Consider the following 17,526-nt stretch of genomic DNA (forward strand, 5'->3'; position numbering starts at 1 on the left):
GTAAACTGATGCATGCCATGCGGTGACATTGTGTTTTCTTATGTGGAGGAGATGGAGTATGATCGACTTCTGAGATGCCATGCGCGGAGCTCAGCGTCTCCCAGCACCACCCTCACGCGCGGAACATTGAGCAGATTGGGAAAATGGAAGTACATCTGATGTATATGGTGTTTCTCGGACGATTATTGCGGGTGTTTCGGCGCAAGGCAAAGCCGGTTTAGCGTTAGTATTACTTCATAATCATCAGTCGAGACGAACTCGAAGTGAACGGTCAATAGGGAGCTTGGACCCCAGACATGGTGCAAGAAATGCCATTATTAGACTCTGCACACTGGACAATGAAGCCGCTTGTGCTTTTCTTGATGATAGCTTGTATGATGCCGCCGTGAGTAGGTGGCGTTCTCATCGCGTTTCTTCAACTACGCGCCTCCCGCTGGCATTGATACTGTTCACCCGTTCAACCTGCACGCCTCTTGCTTTCGACCATGGTACGATGTCGCCCGAGACCTTTGGGCACTGGATCAGAGTCGCCTTGCGGAGTTTGCCATTGCCTTCGATCAGATCTGAAATGAAAGCCCCCGTGATCATAGCCTCTTCGACACACAGTGTTTCCAACTTAGGCAGGCCCCTCACGAAGGTAGAACTTCGGCTGTCGCAGAGATCCTCAATCTTCAAGTGGAGGTCCCGAACACCCTTGAGCCTTCCTTGATCAACAAGGTCCTTCAGAAAGCGCCCTTCCTCCGACTCTCTTGCAAACACCCAGGTGAGTTGGACGATATTCTCCGCCGCAATCGCTTTGGACAAGAGCCGTGGCAAGCCGCTGCAATCTACCACGGAGAATATTCCGAGGTGGGGGAGACGAGTCGAGGAAAATGGGTCGGTGTGGTCTCCTGGGTGCGCGGCTGAGTGGTACAACTCTAACGATTCGAGTGAAGGAGGGAGGCGAATCTCCCCAACAGACAATCCTGTCAATGTCAGATGCCGAAGGTTTTCTATGTGTCGAAGTTCAAGAACTGAGCGTCCGCCGTCAATATTCTCTAACTGCAGGCTTTCGAGTCGTGACATGCGAGCGAACATCGTAGACTGCACACGTAGTCAGCATAAGGTGAAGAGGTCAGACAAAGCTCTGCTAAAACCCGGACTCACGAGATTGACAAGGATAGTCGCAGCTGTTGAAGTTGCCACGGAAATCTGCAACGATCGCAATTCCGGCCCGTGCAACGTCGGAGGGTTCTCCCACGCAAGCGAACGCTCATACGCAACCTTCGAAAACATTGCTGTTTCCAGATGGGTACAGTCTCGAAGGATCTGCTGGACGGCTGAAAAGGGTATTGCATTGTGATCCTGGAGCTTGATGGTCCTAAGGTCGAACTTGGGAAGCGGTAGGTTCCAAGACGCAAACCGTCGGTCATGCACCTCAAGAACTGCTAGACGCTGCCAATTCTGCCAGTATTGCATACGATCGCCCAGGACTTCAGACGCTGCTGGCTGTAAACGTGAGATGTGGATAGCAGTAGGACGTTTGAGCCGTCTTAGAGCCGCGTGGAGCATTTTTGAGTTGATGTCCCTACTGGGACTCGGAAAGGCCAATGTGTCAGTCAGGGGACGTAGGCTTCGTAGAAGTTTGTCCCATCCCTTGCACACGCGCAGCATCCTTACATGCTGCTTGTACGAGACAAAGGATAGGACCCTCTCAGCGAGCTCGAGTGGTAGAGTTTGCATTGGGTCGATCGGCTTGGAATTCATGGTTTCGACGCGAATTCGTTCTTGAGCCTTGCTTGCTTCCGCAGAAATAGTTGCAAAATACTGACTCGTTGGTTGCACATGCTTGAGTCCCTGCTCGTACCATTTCAGGGCAGCAGGTGCATTGCCTTGTTCCTGTTCGATTTGGCCACAGCGGACGTAACCACGCCCATCGCTTTTGTCGCTGCGAATCATTCCTTTGGCATCTTGCAACGCTAGAGCTGGCATGCTCATACGTAGACGCACAGCTACACGAGTGTCGAGAATGGTGATTCGGGTTCTGGAGTCCGTCGAGCCACAGGCCCGCAAGGCTCGTTCTATGAGCTTCAATGCGCTATCCCATTTCGCCTCCTTTGCAGCTTTCCGACACTCTGTGAGGAGTTGGGCTGTTGCGTGCGACGATGCGTCCATGGCTCCACATCCTCTCTGATGACATGAAGCAGAAAACGGTGACCGAAAGATAATAGTGATCGAACTGGTAGTGTTCTACCCGTTCACGTATACAGTACTAACTAGTTAGCATTGAGACGCTGCTCACCGCACGGGAGTGTGGAGGACGCGAAACGCCCACGTCGCGACTTCCCAATTGCTGCTGACTAAGAAATCTGAATCCTTGGCATGTTTACAGCTGCACGTATTGGGTAATGGTGCTGGGCCGCAGATGCAGTACCTGGCGAGTCAACCACGGCGCTTTCACCACGAGCACGAGCAGTTATGGATTCGAACGGGCTGGAACGCGCATCGCAATATCTGAACAATCTCCTCCTTGCTCGCGGCCTGCTCACCAGCGGTAAACCAATCGACTTCGCAAAGCCCGACCGCCATGGACGAAGCTGTGATGCAACCATGTCTAGAGTTATCAACCTCGTCCACGACCTAGTCCTACGACGAGACCAAGATGCGGAGCAGAGAGAGAACTTAGCTTTGAACATGCGCGAAGCCCGGGCCGATGAATCTCAAAGACTCCTCGATCTTCAGCGCCTACAAGACAAGAACGCCGAGCTCGTGCGCCAGGCTGCGACTGCAGAAGCGCAGGAAAGAACACTCAGGTCCGCTGCTCGCAGAGCAGAAGCTCAAGCCAAAGAACTGAAGGAACAAATGCTCAAGATGAAATCCACCCTGGACCAGGTGCGCGCAAAATGTTTGAGCGATGTCCGTAAAAGAGACGTGGAGCTCGATAAGTTGAAGGGGCATCTTGCATCCATACAACGAGGAAAGAAAGATTCGTCCGGCATGAAAATCAATGTCATAAACTTTGAATCAGAACCTCAGGGGAGGGAGAAGCGCCATGGAGAAGAGCTCAATAGGGTAGACCACAAGTTGGAGATGGAAACCAACGATTTCCTGGCATGCATTTTCACCGAGACGAGTTCAGAAAATGTATCATTGAGGCGCATAATAACAGAGACAATGGAAGTCCTACGGGATCTAACCGACATGGAGAATACCTGTGCGAATGGGTTCTCTGATGAAGACTTTGACGATGGGATTGGCATACCAGGTCAGGATCGCAAGTCGAGGCACAGGATTGCGGCCCATCCTCATGACTTGACATCTTGCGACACCTTGGCTGAACAGATGGCTACGATCCTCGAACACTGCCGGACGATATTGAAAGATCCATCGTTCGTCCCAATTGAGGAGGTGCAGCTGCGAGACGAGGAAATCATCAAGCTAAGGATTGGATGGGAGAAGATGGCCAACAGATGGAGAGAGACAGTCACGATGATGGACAATTGGCGACGAAAAATTGGAGGGAACGGTGAAAGCATGACGGGTCAAGATTTTACGACTTTGCAATTTGGTAAAAGCGTGGCAGTATTTCCTGATGGTCAGCCGATATTTGGAGCCGAGGAAGAGTTGTCTTCGATCCTCTACGAAAACGCCACTTTGGAGGATACCTCGAGAAAAGGGAACGACAATTTTGGTCGAGAGCACCCTGTGACAGTGAAAGTGGAGGAGGCTGACCGTTCAGAAGAAGACGTCGAAATACCCGCCGACTCTGCCCCTAAACGACGAGCATCGAGTGCTCGGAAGGCTGCTCTGAACGTAGGGAAACCCGCCCGTCCGCTGCGGGCAATCAACCATAATATACACAACTCGCCCTCTACATCACTGAAGTCCAACAACTTCTCGAAACAGCGCAGTGGACTAGGTGCCGAGAGCTCCCCTAGCCGAGTCCGTAATGAGAATGACATATCGAAGGAAAATGAGGTAAGCATGTCATGGTGCATATTATGGGACCAGATCTGACGCACCAACAGGATATTCAGCATGAGAGTCGAGAGATGACTGTGCCTGAGAAGCTGGCAGTGGTCGAGGCGGAGGCAGCGGAGGTTCACAAGCATACCATGGCCACAACAAACAAGAGGAAACACGCTGAACATAGATTTACGAAGAGGGCCACGAGAAGAAGGAGCACACTGAGTCCCGACGAGCTTGCTGAGTTGATGGGCATCCATTAGCCATTCAGCCTACTGTCAGTGCCGAGGCTGGGCGACTCGACGAATTGTAGATGGAATTAAAGATGGATTTATCAGAGACACACTCAAACTGCGTTATAGGCGAGAGGCATGTTGCTCATTCACGAGCACGTACCTATATCTCGCTTTGCCTGCCTCCATATCTACAATGGCTCGATTCGCATCTTTCATTGGGACGTTATTGTTCCAAGTCCTGACCCCTTTCTCGGCAAAAAGATCCAACATATATCTGATCTCTTTGGGACTGCCAATACTGCTTCCGGTAATGCTGCATCGCTTTCCCAGCAGTTGAAAGCCATTGACCGCAGGCAGCTTGTCCTCGGGGGCACCTATTTGCACAAACACACCGCCGACTCGCAGAAGCTGGAGGTATTGTTGCAGGGGCATCTTGGGACTGGACACGGTGCTTACAATGATGTCGAGGCTCTTCCGGTGATCGCGATTCCACCCTTTATCTTCATCGGTGGCAATGAAGTCATCAGCGCCCATTTTCAGAGCATCTGCTTTCTTCGTCGATGTTCTCGATATTGCCACGACCTTGTCCGCGCCCAAAACTTTGGCTCCCATTATGCCAAAGTGGCCAAGGCCGCCAACGCCGATGATGCCGACCGTCTTGCCCGGCCCAGCCTTGTGGTGCAGGAGTGGTGAGAAAGCCGTGATGCCTCCACAGAGCATGGGTGCCGCGATATCGCTAGGTAGAGCATCTGGGATCCGAAAGACGAAATGAGAAGGCCCTCTCCAATAGTCGGCATAGCCGCCGTAGGACTTGCTGCCGTCGCGATATTTGCTGTTGTACGTGCCCGTCTGACCATTTTGGCAGTAATTCTCAAAGTCGTGGGAGCATTCGTCACAATCCGGTCTCAAACACGACATGCTCTGAGCCCCGACTCCAACTCGATCGCCAACTACGATTCCTCCCTCGGCCTTGGGCCCAACGCGCACCACAGTTCCGACAATCTCGTGGCCAACAACGACTGGATACAAGGTTGGGCCCCATCCGCTCCGGAGAGTATGTAGGTCAGAGCCACAGATACCACAGTGGGTTATCTTGATGTCAACATCTGTTTCTTCAAAAGGCTTCGGGGTGAACTCTCGCCAGACCATGTGGCCGTTCGCAGAATCTTTGCCTAGGCCGACCCAGCCGTGGAATTTGTAGTCGGTGGACATTGTGCCGTGTGAGTATTTAGGACAACTAGATGTTGGGAAATGATTGAATTGCAGTATGAAGGACTACGGAAAGGATATTGGGGCTCACTAGGCCGAGGGCGTTCTGATAGTGGTGCGTGGCGCGGGGTCTCGAGGAAGAAGGCTTATCGCGAGCCGAGGTTGTGAACCCTAACAGTTCGGTACAAAGAAAATCACGACAGGTGCCGACAGGTAATTGGTATTACGCCCACCCACCTCTGTATTACGCACTAACATCTGATCGACTCACTGCGCAAGGCTGTGCCAGACTGCGTGCTAACCCGACGTGTTCATTGGATGCCAATCACTAACTCTGCCCTCTTGGCTTCTAGTTAAGGAGAACGCCTGGGGGAACGCCTATGAAAGATTGCTCCAGTCAAGGAGAGAATCTAGGGGAACATCTATGAAAGATTGCTTCTAATTGAGGAGAGCACCTAGGGGAATGTCTAATAAAAGGTTACTCCTACCTATAGTTAAGGAGAACACCTTAACGCCTTGGCGTCGTGCGTAGTATGGAAATGGGTGGGCGTAATTCCGATTACTGTGCTGCGACTCCGAAAATTGGACTATAACAACCTAGTATCACCATCTAAGCATGGCCTTCTCGGAGCCGCCTCTTTTCATCCACGCAAGCAATTCAATTCAAGCGAATGTCTTCTTTGCGTACTCCTTCCACGTCGTCGGCTTGTCTTCCAAGGCATCCAAACTCTCCTTGAGACTCGCGCCGTTGTAATATCCCGGGTTCTCGACGAATAAATGATTCTCCAGCATCTCATCTGCAATCGCCTTGGGCAAGAACGACTTGTACTGCTCGGCGCTCACTTGCAAGAAGTTCAGCCTCTTTCCAGTCGCTTCTTCGAAGTCTGAAGTGATCCGATCCACAGTGTAGTAATCAGCCGCCATGAGGACTTGTTTCCCACGGTAAGCCTCTGGGTGTTTCAAAGCAACTTTGACGAATTTTCCTTGCATGTCATGTTAGTGAATGCGGAATTAGATATCATGACCGCGGCAGAAGTCTCACCAGTGTCCTCTGCAGGCTCAAAGAGAGGAAATCTAGTTTCTCTTCCAACGGGGTAAGCCAGACTATAGGAGCCGTCGTCTTGCTTCTGCAGCATTGTTGTATAGTTGGACATGAAGTAGCCCGCCAGTACAAAGGTTGCCGGGATACCCAGGGATCGAATATACTTTTCAACGTCTGCCTTGCTGTCGAAGTGCGGAACATTTTTCAACTTGCCACCTGAAGTCTCGGTCACATTCAACAACGAGGAGAAGATGAGATGCGACACGCCGAGATCTTTAGCAACATCAGCGACGGTTTTCCCTTGCGTTCGTTCCACGCTTGGATCAGCTGATTCCCAATAGTTCGTGACCAAGAAGACTGTGTCCGAGCCTTTGATCGCCTCACTGATTGACACGCGAGAGTTCAAGTCTGCCTGCGCAAGAGAATGGTCAGTTGCGTCTCTAGTATGTCTCTGTGGACTTATTACTTTGACAAGAGAGACACCCTGTTTTGCCAAAGCTTGCGCGGCCGGCTTTGCTAAATCTCGAGTCACGGCTCTGATCTTGAATTGCCTGGAGAGCTGCGAGTCGGCGAGAAGGTGCTTGATAACAGAACCGCCCTGGTTGCCGGTGGCACCAAATACCGTGATGATTCTAGACATTGTAGTCGAAGAGCTCACAAACAGCACTGTATAGAACGGGAGTATTTGCAGAAGATCTGGCTGGAGTCCTTTGAGAATGGGAGGAAGCAGTGCCTGAGGAGGTTGACCAAGTCTTCAGTGGAATAAATCGCATATGTTTTATACTTCATGAGACCAGTAGTACATCGCCTACAGAAATTTGTAAGCATGTTCACAATGAAGGCGGGTCCAACAACTTTTGACCATCGCATCAACAGTGACAAAAGATCTCTAGACTGTCAGGGGATAACACCGAATCGGCAGGTAGCAGCAGAAGAGGCCTCTCACTCAGATTAGCAATACAAATCGAGGAAGAGAATCCATTTTCGTAAAAGGCCGCAGAAAAGGTGCGTAATTCTCACATTGCCACCTCAGGCAATGAATCGTACAACGGTATCAAGAATCGGTTATTGTTGGCAGAGAATTGCGGCGACTGATCGAGCTTCTGCATCCCACATCTTGTGGGATCATTTTGCCTCTCAACTGCGGCAACCTGTCTTGACTTGGAGGTTACACTATCCACATTTTTGCGGCAACCCTTACGGCTACCAGAGTCATCAACAAGCGGCAGGTACATAGCACCACTGTCGAAACCCAAGACACTTCACTGGGGCTGGAAGCGCTTTCAAGTTCACCCTGTGCATATGTGACGTGCATTTGCGGGCGTTAGGATCATGGAGAATCTATCCGAGCAGTGGGTTTTACAGAAATACGGATTTCAACAACAAAACCTCATTCATCCACAAGACAACATTGATAAAGCGTTACTATCCTCGTGGTTTCAATTGTACGCTATCCACTCCTCTAGATAAATGGCAGAACTAGCGAAGAATCGTACTGTCCTCCCGCATGAATGGTGTGCACGCCCACATTCTCATTGTCTTCCAGCGGAGATTGAATGATCTTATCAGTCTCTGGGTATATCATATCATGGCCACCGATACGCAACATTATGCCCTCGCCAGCATCGAAGACCATGCCCATTGGCCAGAGCGTGATCTCCACTTTCACAATCGATCCGGGCTTGATCGGCTCGCGTCGATCGTGTTGGTAGAAAATTTCCTGGTCTGTGGAACGTTCTGCCACCTTGGTCACGGCGTGCGAAGCGCGCAAGAATCCCTGCGGACCCAGGCATTTGGAGGTGTTGAAGCTTGGCACCTCTTCAATCGGCACAGGACAGGGATAGTTGAGATGGTCAAGTGGTTTGCCTGTCCTTGAGATCTTGCGGATGTGGACCGCAATGTCGAGGTCGTCGTGGTCTTTGCATGAGACCCAAAGGCGGACTTTAACATACCCCGCGATTTCGGTGTGCTCGTGAAAAGTGAGTGTAAAGTCCTGAATCGTATTAATGTAAATTCATTTCATTGCAAAGTTTCACGTTGAGGCTTACGGAGGTTGACTTGTTGTCATTGCTAATGTGTGAGACGGAAGCCTCCTCGCCAATCGGTTGCGCCTCTATCCTCTTCGTGGATGCATCGAGGAAGAAGGTTTTCAGCACTTGCCTAGCCAGGGGATACTCGTTCTCCGGTCGTTCAGAGACTGTTTTTGCACTGCTCCCTCCAGTCTCGAATCCGAGAAGAGAGAGGCGCACTTTTGGAGTATCTCTCGTCCATCCGTTGTCGATGCCTTTCAAAAAATGGTCGAAGTAGCGTTGAAGATCATCCACCGACTCGGGGCGATAGAGATCATACCACTCGTGGAAAGGATGCACCCTCAGCCATTTCTGCGGCGTCTTGGCCGTGCGGAATGTATGAAAGGAGCTTCGACTATGCAGTTGAGACGAATACGATCCAGTGATGTAAAGCGGGACATTGATCTTCTCGGTATGGATGTACTTACTAGCCCAGTATTCGTCAAAGAAGGGACGTTTATTGAGCATAGTAGGCATGTTCTCCACAAAATTAGGTCCTGCAAACCCAGCCATGAGGAACTGATGAAGAGAAGGGTTGTGTCGCCTCCCGCCGCGCGCAAGCGTATCACGATAGACATCGGTCCGGCCTTCCCATGGCGCCAGGGCTTTGAGTGCCGGGTGCTCCAGTCTGGATGCAAAGTTGACCTGTGAGATGGCAAGCCACGAGTTACCACACATGCCAATTGAACCATTACACCACGGCTGCTTGGAAACCCAGTCAATAGTGTCATAGATGTCCTCGGCCTCTTGTTGGCCCCAAAAGACGGCGTTACCTCCTGAGTTCCCAACACCACGTGCATCCACATTGATGATGGCATATCCTCGGTTCACCCAATCCGCAGGATCAGGTCCTTCAAACTTCTCGTATCCAGAGGTCTGATCCTCACGAAGGCCAACTCGGAACGGCGCCATGTTTTCATACTGCATCACTCCTGTGCCAGTCTTCCCGTACGGGCTCCAGGGGATTATGGCAGGGACCTTCCCCTCATCTTCGCCGTGGACCGGGCGAAAGATGTCTGCGTAAATGTTGATTCCGTCCCGAAGAGGAATGGAGACGTCTCGATCGAAGACCACGTCCGAAGCAAAGGCCAAACGACCAGGAAAGCGGGTATGACCCTTGGGGAGTAAGCTCTTTCCTGGGGCAAAGCCATAGTAAAAGTATTTGGGATGCTCCTCAGGTGTTGGCAGTTTCGTCCATATCAAGTCTGGAAACTGAGCTTTCAATTGCTCTGTAGTGGTAGGCATATCGAACTGAAATCTATACAGATTCGGATGGGCAGGAAGTGGTTGCTTTGATTCCGATAAGTGGAAGTAGTGAAGCCTTAGGTACATGGGCGCAGGTCTTAGACCACTTTGTATCTTCTTTATCCCTTCAAAGGGCCCGTTGCCGTGGGATTGATCTCCTCCCGCACTCTCAAACTGCGGGATAAGATTCCCCACACAGTGGGAAACAATTCCCACACTCAGCAGATGTGAAACGAGCTGCTAACGAGAGAATACCCGTAGAGTATGACAATCTCAAATCCATCTCGCCACCGCCGGTAGTTTTTCCAGACGGGCTGAGTCAGACCTCAGGTTTAGCCAAGGACTTGATCATATTGTGAGTGCTGCACTAGCCAGAGGGTTTGAGCTACCGGAATGTATATATATATATAGCTCACACTTTACGCATCAAGACTCGAACACCGAGAACGAAGTGTGAAGAGCAGTTTGTACTTGTCTGTGTAAACAACTTGGATCAATTCTCTGTACAATCGCTCACCACACGATGGCATACATTGCAACTTCAGAAGGTACTTCGGGGCAGCCGAAGCCTGATAATTGGGTGCCGATCCTGGAGCAACCGCTGTCCACAAGGCGCAAGCTGAGGATGATCTGCCTGGGCGCCGGTTTTTCAGGTTTGACGTTAGCGTACAAGATCAGATATGACATGAAGTACGACGATTTCATCGACTTTCAAATTTATGAGAAGAATCCCGACCTTGGAGGAACATGGTAAGGAAACATGGCAAGGAATCTTGCAGCTTCAGGACTGACAGCATTCTTTGAGGTACGAAAATCGTTACCCTGGTGCCGCATGGTAAGTCGAGACTCTATTGTATGCGCAATGCATGCTCGACACTGACCGCTCGAACAGCGATGTTCCAGCCCGTAAGCCTTTAAATTACCAAACAATGCTCACCTAAGCTCAACGATCGCAGACTCGTACGTCTTCCCTTTCGAGCCCAACCCCAACTGGTCAACCTTCTACGCTGGCAGCCGTGAAATCTGGCAGTACATGAAAGACACTGCCGTCAAGTGGGATCTCGAGCAGTTCGTCACGTACAATTCGAAAGTCACAGACTCCGTATGGGATGACGAGAATGGAAGATGGAAAGTTAAAATCGACCGCCAAGGAATAGTGGTCGAAGAACAGTGCGATATTCTCGTCAATGCATCAGGATTTCTTAAGTGCGTTATGGATATGTTGCATGCCTTGATGACCATGAGCTCACATGAAAATCAGCAAGTGGACGTGGCCGAACATTGAGGGACTTCATGACTTCAAGGGGAAGTTGATCCATACAGCTGCGTGGTAAGTACGGGGTTAGAACAAAATCATCAAATGACGTCGCTTAACCACCAATTACAGGGACCAATTGTACGATTGGACCAACAAGAAGGTCGCCGTTATCGGCAATGGCTCCTCTGCGATCCAACTGGTCCCCCATCTCCAGAAGACGGCCAAACAGGTGGTTAATTATGTTCGCAGTCCCACCTGGATAGCTGCGAACTTCTTGGAAGAGTACAGCGAGGGCGGAGTTCAGGTCTACTCGGAAGAGAGAAAGAAGCAGTTCAGGGAAGATCCTAGCAGCCTTTTTGAGCTGCGCAAGAAGATGGAACACGGGTATGTGCCCAGTCGCTGGTGGCAGCCCATGCTCTTGTTGAATGTGACTGACGAATGACAACTTGACCTTCCACAGGTTCAATGGTCTCTTCCGTGCCATGCTGATGGGGACCTCAGAGCAAAAGGCCATGGCGAAGACGTATAGAGACATCATGGAAAGCCGTCTAGGCAGAAAACCCGAGCTGATCGACCGTTTTGTGCCCACGTTCACTGTGGGCTGCCGCCGGCTAACTCCAGGGGACGGCTACCTCGAGGCCTTACAGGAAGAGAACGTCAGATGCCTCTGGTCACCCATCGCGAAAGTCACAGAGACGGGCATCCTCACGGAAGAAGGACTCGAAGACTTCGATCTAATTGTGACCGCGACCGGTTTCGACGTCAGTTTTAGGCCTTCATGGAACCTCATCGGCCGAAACGGCGCTTCGCTGAAAGATACCTGGGCGAAGAATCCAACATCGTACTTCAGCATTTGCGCCGTCGATCACCCCAACTACTTCGTCTATGCCGGGCCAAACTCGCCTGTCGCACATGGAGTCTTACCAGGTGCTCTGGACCAAATGTCCAGTTACATATTGAAATGGTGTAAGAAGATCGCTGAGGAAGATATCAAGTGAGTTCAACCTCTGCGATCACAAAATATTCGGAAGCAGTGAGGTGTTGACTTGATCTGTAGGTCGATAACAGTCAAACCTAAAGTGGTAGATGATCTTAACGTCTGGTCCCAAGAACTACTCTCGCGCACTGTGTGGGCGGGCAATTGCAGGAGCTGGTACAAGAACGGCACAATTAATGGCAATATCACTGCCTTGCACGCCGGAAGTGCCATGCATTTCAGAGGTATAGATTCCTTTTGAACCCTTTCCACCGCATCTGATTGTGCTAACCTCGTCAGAAATGCTGGAAAATATTCGGGGTGAGGATTTCGAAATCTCATACAGATCAGCCAACGAGTTTCGGTATCTGGGAAATGGCCTGACTTTGAGGGACGCAAATGGTGGTGATCTAGCGTATTACCTCAAGCAGTGAGGGTTCTTGCCGACACGACAAAGCGTGAATCAATATATTTTGTTCTCATTCTGGGATATATTTTGCTCGTCACCGTATTGCAGTATCCATCAAATGTCAACCCTTGCTCAAGCGTGATGCGTGGGCTAGTATCTGCCTCACCTGGTCTCTTTGGTCTTCGGGGATGATGAACTTGCAGGCTGTCCGTCCGACAAGGTTGGACCCTTCCTGTCAATGAGAGTTGCTGGGTGGCCGTCGTAGCGTTGTCACAAACCACGAATTCGTCGTCCGCAGATCGCGTGTTAACGTGCCTGATCCAGAGAGGGATTAGTATAGCGCGGCAACGTTGTGCAAGATGTGTTTCTGCTCGTACCACCACAAGCCTGCAGGGAAGGAGATGGAAAGAAACCGGGGGATTGACGCGAGCACTGTGGACTCTTGAGGCGGTACATTAGTTTACGCTTGGCATCCCCCTTTAAAGCTTGCTTTCCATTCTAGTTAAGGACCGGGGTAGACAGACATCTTATTGGTTCCCGTAACTGTCCCGTAGCGGTGCCACATCGTCTCGAACCCGTTTCTAGGACGAGACATCGACCCATGCTTATGAAGCGACACAGCTCGACCAGATGTGTGGTGGGGTTTGTCTCACGATCCACCGCATTGCGAAGCACAAGGGTACTCCTGCGACGAGGAGCAAGCCCGGCCTAGGTCAGGTAGGCACGCAAAAGCCTCTGCCTTGGTGTCTTCTGAGGACTAATGGTTTGAAAGATTTCGCAGATTTGGACGCATATAAAACAGCCACACAAGGAGAGACAGAACAATCAAGGGGAGATCATGCCATTTCTAAACGTCCGGCTGCCCTAGGGTGCTGCTAAACCAGCCTAGACTCTGCAGAAAAGCCTGTTCTTTAGCAAACTTATTTTGAGGCACTTTGAGGTCCGCACGTATGGCGAAGCCATGTGTCACGCCGCTGAAGAGATTTATCTGCCACCGCTGACTCGTCTCAGCCAAAATTCTTTCTGATCTGTGACGGAGCTCGGTGGTGAAGATGCTGTCAATCTCTGTAGACACGAAGCGTTAGGGCAACACGCCACGTGTGATCCTAAATGCATGGATTACATACCTGCCGCGGAGATGGACAAAGGTTTTCCGATCCTCTCGAGTTCTTCGTCTGTCACAAAGGATGGATGAGCGGTATAGCCGGCGTCGAGCTTGGAAGCTTTTAGGAAGCGAATGACGTACTGCACATTAGTTAGAGATAATAGCCAGAAACGAAGGCAGACAGTTCACGTCCCTTTCCACCGAAGCAGTAGCCAGCCCCGCCAATTTTCGATATGCTTAGATATGTTCTTATGTGGTTGATGATCCTGTCAATGATGGGATCAACAGTGTCGCTGCCGTGCTTGGAGAGCCAGGCGGGGATGTCGATCTGTCCAGCTTCAAAAGCTCCAATGTCCATAGCATCGCCGTCCAGGAGATCAGGAAGGACTACTAGATAGCCACTGGCGGCAAAATCATCTGCGAGTAGTTGGCTGTTGACGTAAATCCCAAAAACGTCACTCAATAGCAATACAGCGTGTGTAGGCTTCTGGTCCTTAGGGGATGCAATGTATGCTCGCACTGCGACAGAGGTAGAGAGCAATGAGTCTCCCTGCCAATAGCTCACTCTCCTGTAGTGTGGACTGCTTACCATTCGCAATAGTTTCAAAATGGCCCTTTGGGGTTCCTTCATGTCTAAAGCCGCTAAAGCAGCAAGCTTGTGGAGAGTGAGAAGTCATGTCTTTCGAATCTCGCCCGCTTGTGAGAGATACAGAAATATGCTTGCGAAAACGGTTTTCTCGCAGGGAATCAAGTAATATTGGTTGCGACAGGGGTCTGAATACTCTCCGGCTGAAGTAGCAGTCATAATATACTCAAGAATTACGTGGGGAATGGGTTACATCCCTCAATATGGAGGATCATCTTTGCCCATTCCATTGCGGTGGCTGAGCTTGTGGGACAGAATGAGCGTTGAACGCCGTAGAGGGGGTCGTCCCGCCATAGTCCTCAACAAATTGAAGATGGGAAAGATGGTGGCATTGGGGAGACGATATCTTTGCCTCCACTCTGGATCATGTTTTTGATTGACCTGTTCATTGGCGCAACTCTTTGAAGCATTCGCGTATGCCTGCAGCGATCCTTGCAGTGTTTGAATGCCAGAACGTGCAGATACATTGAACACTTAAGAACGGGACGATTGTTGCATAATACTCTTCAACCTGGTACAGTAGACTCCCCATCTGGATGTCCATGGATAATGGATATCATTAGTGTCGCCATCCGATCAGAGATTTCCGAGTGTCCCATGCGTCGGAGCAAGTCAATCAGTGAGACAAGTGTCAGTGATTCTAATTTCGAAGGTCGAGAAGTCCTGAAACCGTGGGCTTCGACGAGGAGGCTTGAGGCATCAATTCCAAGCATTTCGAATTCGGGGCCGTCGTCAAGGGGCCTTGGTGTATCTTCCACTTCACCCCACCCGAATTCCGTGTAGCAATACCATACCATCGCAGCACAGTAGAGTGCACGTGGCACATGGATTGCTGGTTCAGCACCAATGGGCATACTTTCCGCTTTCTGTAGTATCATCATCCCATGCAACGCACAACGTCTTGCTTCTTGCGACCGGGACCAGCTCTTCGCATATGCTGTATGCATCTGCGATCGCTCGAGCCCGTCTCTTCCAGCTGCCATCTCAAGCCGGTTCAGGTCGGCAAATAGAGAGATGAATGCAGAATGCCACAATATGCCGAGACAGAACGGATCGCGAGCAACTGTAATCGGTTGCTTCAAATAGCTCTTATGGAACTGCAATAGCGATTGCTCCAGTTGGAAGGTTGTGCTGGATAGTGCATCAAGCTCTTTTGCTGTATTTATCGAAGCAGCAATCCCTTCTAGCTCGCAATATATTCGGAACGACGTCCGATCCGGTCTGGTTCTGTCAGTAACTGGAAGGTGGCTCTGCCTCGAGACCTCAGCCTGCTCGCGCCCCGATACGCCATGAAGACCACCCGATTTCCTTTGGGCATTCCTCCATTCTTCTGCTGTCGGAGCCATCCACTCAGTATTCGAAGATATTGATGGAAGTTTAGATGCAACATGGCGCATACTAGGTTCTGTATTGAATAGAAGGGAGAGTTCGGCGTCGTGGATAAAAAGCGCAGCTGATACCCTGTAAGAGAAGAAATCTGTCTAAGTTCGGAGTAATGGAAAACGAGCTCTTTAGAGACTGACCTTGCTTGCTCCTCCTCTTGAACCCATCTTCTCCAAGATATGTCTAAACCCTGGTCGTGAACGTCGTTATTGCACGTCTCAGAGCGCTCTGAAAGGAATACCCCACTTCGTCTTGCCAACTGCAGCGGCATGTTTAGTAATTCCACCCTGATTTTGCTCGAAGGCAGGTCTGATCTGGTGTGCAGTCATGACTTACAGTGATGATGGTCCCATGAAAAGACTGTGCCAATAGCAGATTTGCAGGGGTCTACGCGCGGTCAGAATAGCGTCGGGTAACCCACACAATCAGTACCAGATACCTACACCTGATAGCATACTGAAAGTTTGCACGATCAAACTAGCTTGAATCAGAGACAGAGCATCCGACAATCCTCGCGATATCACTGTCTCCCACTGTTCCACATCAGTCCGGCTGATTTGCTTGTTCAAGAGAGTCATCACAAACGGAGGCTAGGATGGCCTTGTTGAGCCGCTCAAATATGCTCCGACCTTGCCGGGTAGCTTGAGGGCAAGCCAGGAATGAACTTCCAACGGCGCACATTGCCAATAAGAGTAAAGAGCTCGTGGCGGATGGTTTGAAGGTAGCGCCGTGCACAATCGGGAAGATAGGATTGAAGCGATTGAAGTACGTCTGGACACATAGGTTCTATCTCTGTCAGTGCAAGTGCAGACTGCCGCAGACCCAGGTTTCAGACATACCAGAAAATCCGTCGAAGGGAGCGGCTCATACGGAGTCTGGAATTGTAATCGTTGAGATAAATCATCTCGAAACCTAGCATCGACTTGGGTATGCTCCGACACCTTATCTCTGTGCAAAGACTGAGAATTATCTGACTCTAGGTATGTGAACCACTGTCGACGGATAACTTGTTCTCTTAAGGAATATGGTTTGGGGGAATCTGTGGATCTCAGTTCCGGGTTCTCAAGATTTAAGAGACTTTCTCCGATGTGGAAAGAGGTTGGTGCAGCCTCCATTATAGCTGAATTAATCGCATGTAGGTCAAACTTAGGACTCGCCAGCGATACCGGAGTGCGAGACAAAGTTGGGAGTGTGTTCCAGTTCATATTGGTGTCGCTGAGGAGATCGAGACTATTCAAGTCAGGAAGCGACGAGTCCGTGAACCACAGGTTGTCGCCGACGCCACTTGTCGGTAAGTCCGCACCATGTCGGCTGGAAGGTGCAAGGAATTCTCGAGCGCATTCAGCAGCGTCACTAATTATGTAGACTTGACATACCTCTAAAGGCAGGGGAGGGCGTACTAGCCATCTCAATAGCATCTCCGTCATTCATCGACTGCTGGAATTCTACGTGGGCACCAGTCCTGTCTACCAAGTTTGACGCGAACTCGTGTTCCGGTTCGCGATGATGGTCAAGTGAGCTTACAGGCACTGCGATGATTGCTCGCTGCCGGTCCTTTGGGGCGCTCTTATGACCCCGAGCATGCCGAAGAAGGGTATCGCTGCATCAGGAAAGTTACTCTCGTGCATCGGAAGAGTAACTTGTGGCTAGGTATCCGAGTGAATTCTTACCTCCGACCAAATGCCTTATGGCAGACATTGCAGGCAAACGGTTTCTCCTGCGTATGGGATCGCACATGCCGTGCCAGATGTTCCTGCTTTGAGAATACCTGAGGGCACCACGAACAATGAAGCTGTCGCTTTTCGGTAGCCTTCGGGCGAGGCATTATGATCTTCGTAGCTCAACTTTTGGAATGGATCACACCCGGTAGTTGAACTAGAAGACGAGACCGCAAGGCTTAGGTTGGTCGAAGCTAAAACGTCTGATATTTCAGACAAAGGTGTCGGGCAGACATTGGCGAGTCTGGGTCAAGTGATCAAACGCCGTCTTAGTAAGATACTGAC

The 17,526-nt window shown here is 50.5% G+C and overlaps 8 protein-coding genes across 8 annotated transcripts; 2 read left to right on the forward strand and 6 right to left on the reverse strand.

Annotated features, from left to right (window-relative positions):
• Positions 1-402: 402 nt before the first annotated feature.
• PV08_03700 (uncharacterized protein) lies at positions 403-2,154 on the reverse strand (the record flags this gene model as incomplete). Its single annotated transcript, XM_016378051.1, has 2 exons — positions 403-1,083; positions 1,147-2,154. The coding sequence occupies 2 exons, from the start codon at positions 2,152-2,154 to the stop codon at positions 403-405; spliced, it is 1,689 nt and encodes a 562-aa protein (XP_016239621.1).
• A 303-nt stretch (positions 2,155-2,457) lies between these two features.
• On the forward strand, positions 2,458-4,208 carry PV08_03701 (uncharacterized protein; the record flags this gene model as incomplete). The annotated part of the gene is made up of 2 exons (XM_016378052.1): positions 2,458-3,957; positions 4,008-4,208. The coding sequence occupies 2 exons, from the start codon at positions 2,458-2,460 to the stop codon at positions 4,206-4,208; spliced, it is 1,701 nt and encodes a 566-aa protein (XP_016239622.1).
• A 93-nt stretch (positions 4,209-4,301) lies between these two features.
• On the reverse strand, positions 4,302-5,393 carry PV08_03702 (uncharacterized protein; the record flags this gene model as incomplete). Its single annotated transcript, XM_016378053.1, has 1 exon — positions 4,302-5,393. The coding sequence occupies one exon, from the start codon at positions 5,391-5,393 to the stop codon at positions 4,302-4,304; it is 1,092 nt and encodes a 363-aa protein (XP_016239623.1).
• A 660-nt stretch (positions 5,394-6,053) lies between these two features.
• On the reverse strand, positions 6,054-7,072 carry PV08_03703 (uncharacterized protein; the record flags this gene model as incomplete). Its single annotated transcript, XM_016378054.1, has 3 exons — positions 6,054-6,373; positions 6,433-6,844; positions 6,899-7,072. The coding sequence occupies 3 exons, from the start codon at positions 7,070-7,072 to the stop codon at positions 6,054-6,056; spliced, it is 906 nt and encodes a 301-aa protein (XP_016239624.1).
• Positions 7,073-7,894: 822 nt separating this feature from the next.
• PV08_03704 (uncharacterized protein) lies at positions 7,895-9,746 on the reverse strand (the record flags this gene model as incomplete). Its single annotated transcript, XM_016378055.1, has 2 exons — positions 7,895-8,425; positions 8,481-9,746. 2 exons carry the CDS (start codon positions 9,744-9,746, stop codon positions 7,895-7,897), a joined length of 1,797 nt encoding a protein of 598 aa, XP_016239625.1.
• Positions 9,747-10,269: 523 nt separating this feature from the next.
• On the forward strand, positions 10,270-12,414 carry PV08_03705 (uncharacterized protein; the record flags this gene model as incomplete). The annotated part of the gene is made up of 8 exons (XM_016378056.1): positions 10,270-10,496; positions 10,552-10,581; positions 10,689-10,952; positions 11,008-11,076; positions 11,134-11,388; positions 11,465-11,998; positions 12,062-12,225; positions 12,281-12,414. The coding sequence occupies 8 exons, from the start codon at positions 10,270-10,272 to the stop codon at positions 12,412-12,414; spliced, it is 1,677 nt and encodes a 558-aa protein (XP_016239626.1).
• Positions 12,415-13,236: 822 nt separating this feature from the next.
• Positions 13,237-14,171, reverse strand: PV08_03706 (uncharacterized protein; the record flags this gene model as incomplete). Its single annotated transcript, XM_016378057.1, has 4 exons — positions 13,237-13,454; positions 13,517-13,634; positions 13,667-14,013; positions 14,084-14,171. The coding sequence occupies 4 exons, from the start codon at positions 14,169-14,171 to the stop codon at positions 13,237-13,239; spliced, it is 771 nt and encodes a 256-aa protein (XP_016239627.1).
• Positions 14,172-14,646: 475 nt separating this feature from the next.
• PV08_03707 (uncharacterized protein) lies at positions 14,647-16,930 on the reverse strand (the record flags this gene model as incomplete). The annotated part of the gene is made up of 7 exons (XM_016378058.1): positions 14,647-15,601; positions 15,664-15,782; positions 15,860-15,910; positions 15,967-16,056; positions 16,109-16,309; positions 16,363-16,853; positions 16,900-16,930. The coding sequence occupies 7 exons, from the start codon at positions 16,928-16,930 to the stop codon at positions 14,647-14,649; spliced, it is 1,938 nt and encodes a 645-aa protein (XP_016239628.1).
• Between the last annotated feature and the right edge of the window lie 596 nt (positions 16,931-17,526).

Source organism: Exophiala spinifera (assembly GCF_000836115.1).
Source record: "Exophiala spinifera strain CBS 89968 unplaced genomic scaffold supercont1.2, whole genome shotgun sequence".
Classification (NCBI taxonomy): Eukaryota; Fungi; Ascomycota; class Eurotiomycetes; order Chaetothyriales; family Herpotrichiellaceae; genus Exophiala; species Exophiala spinifera.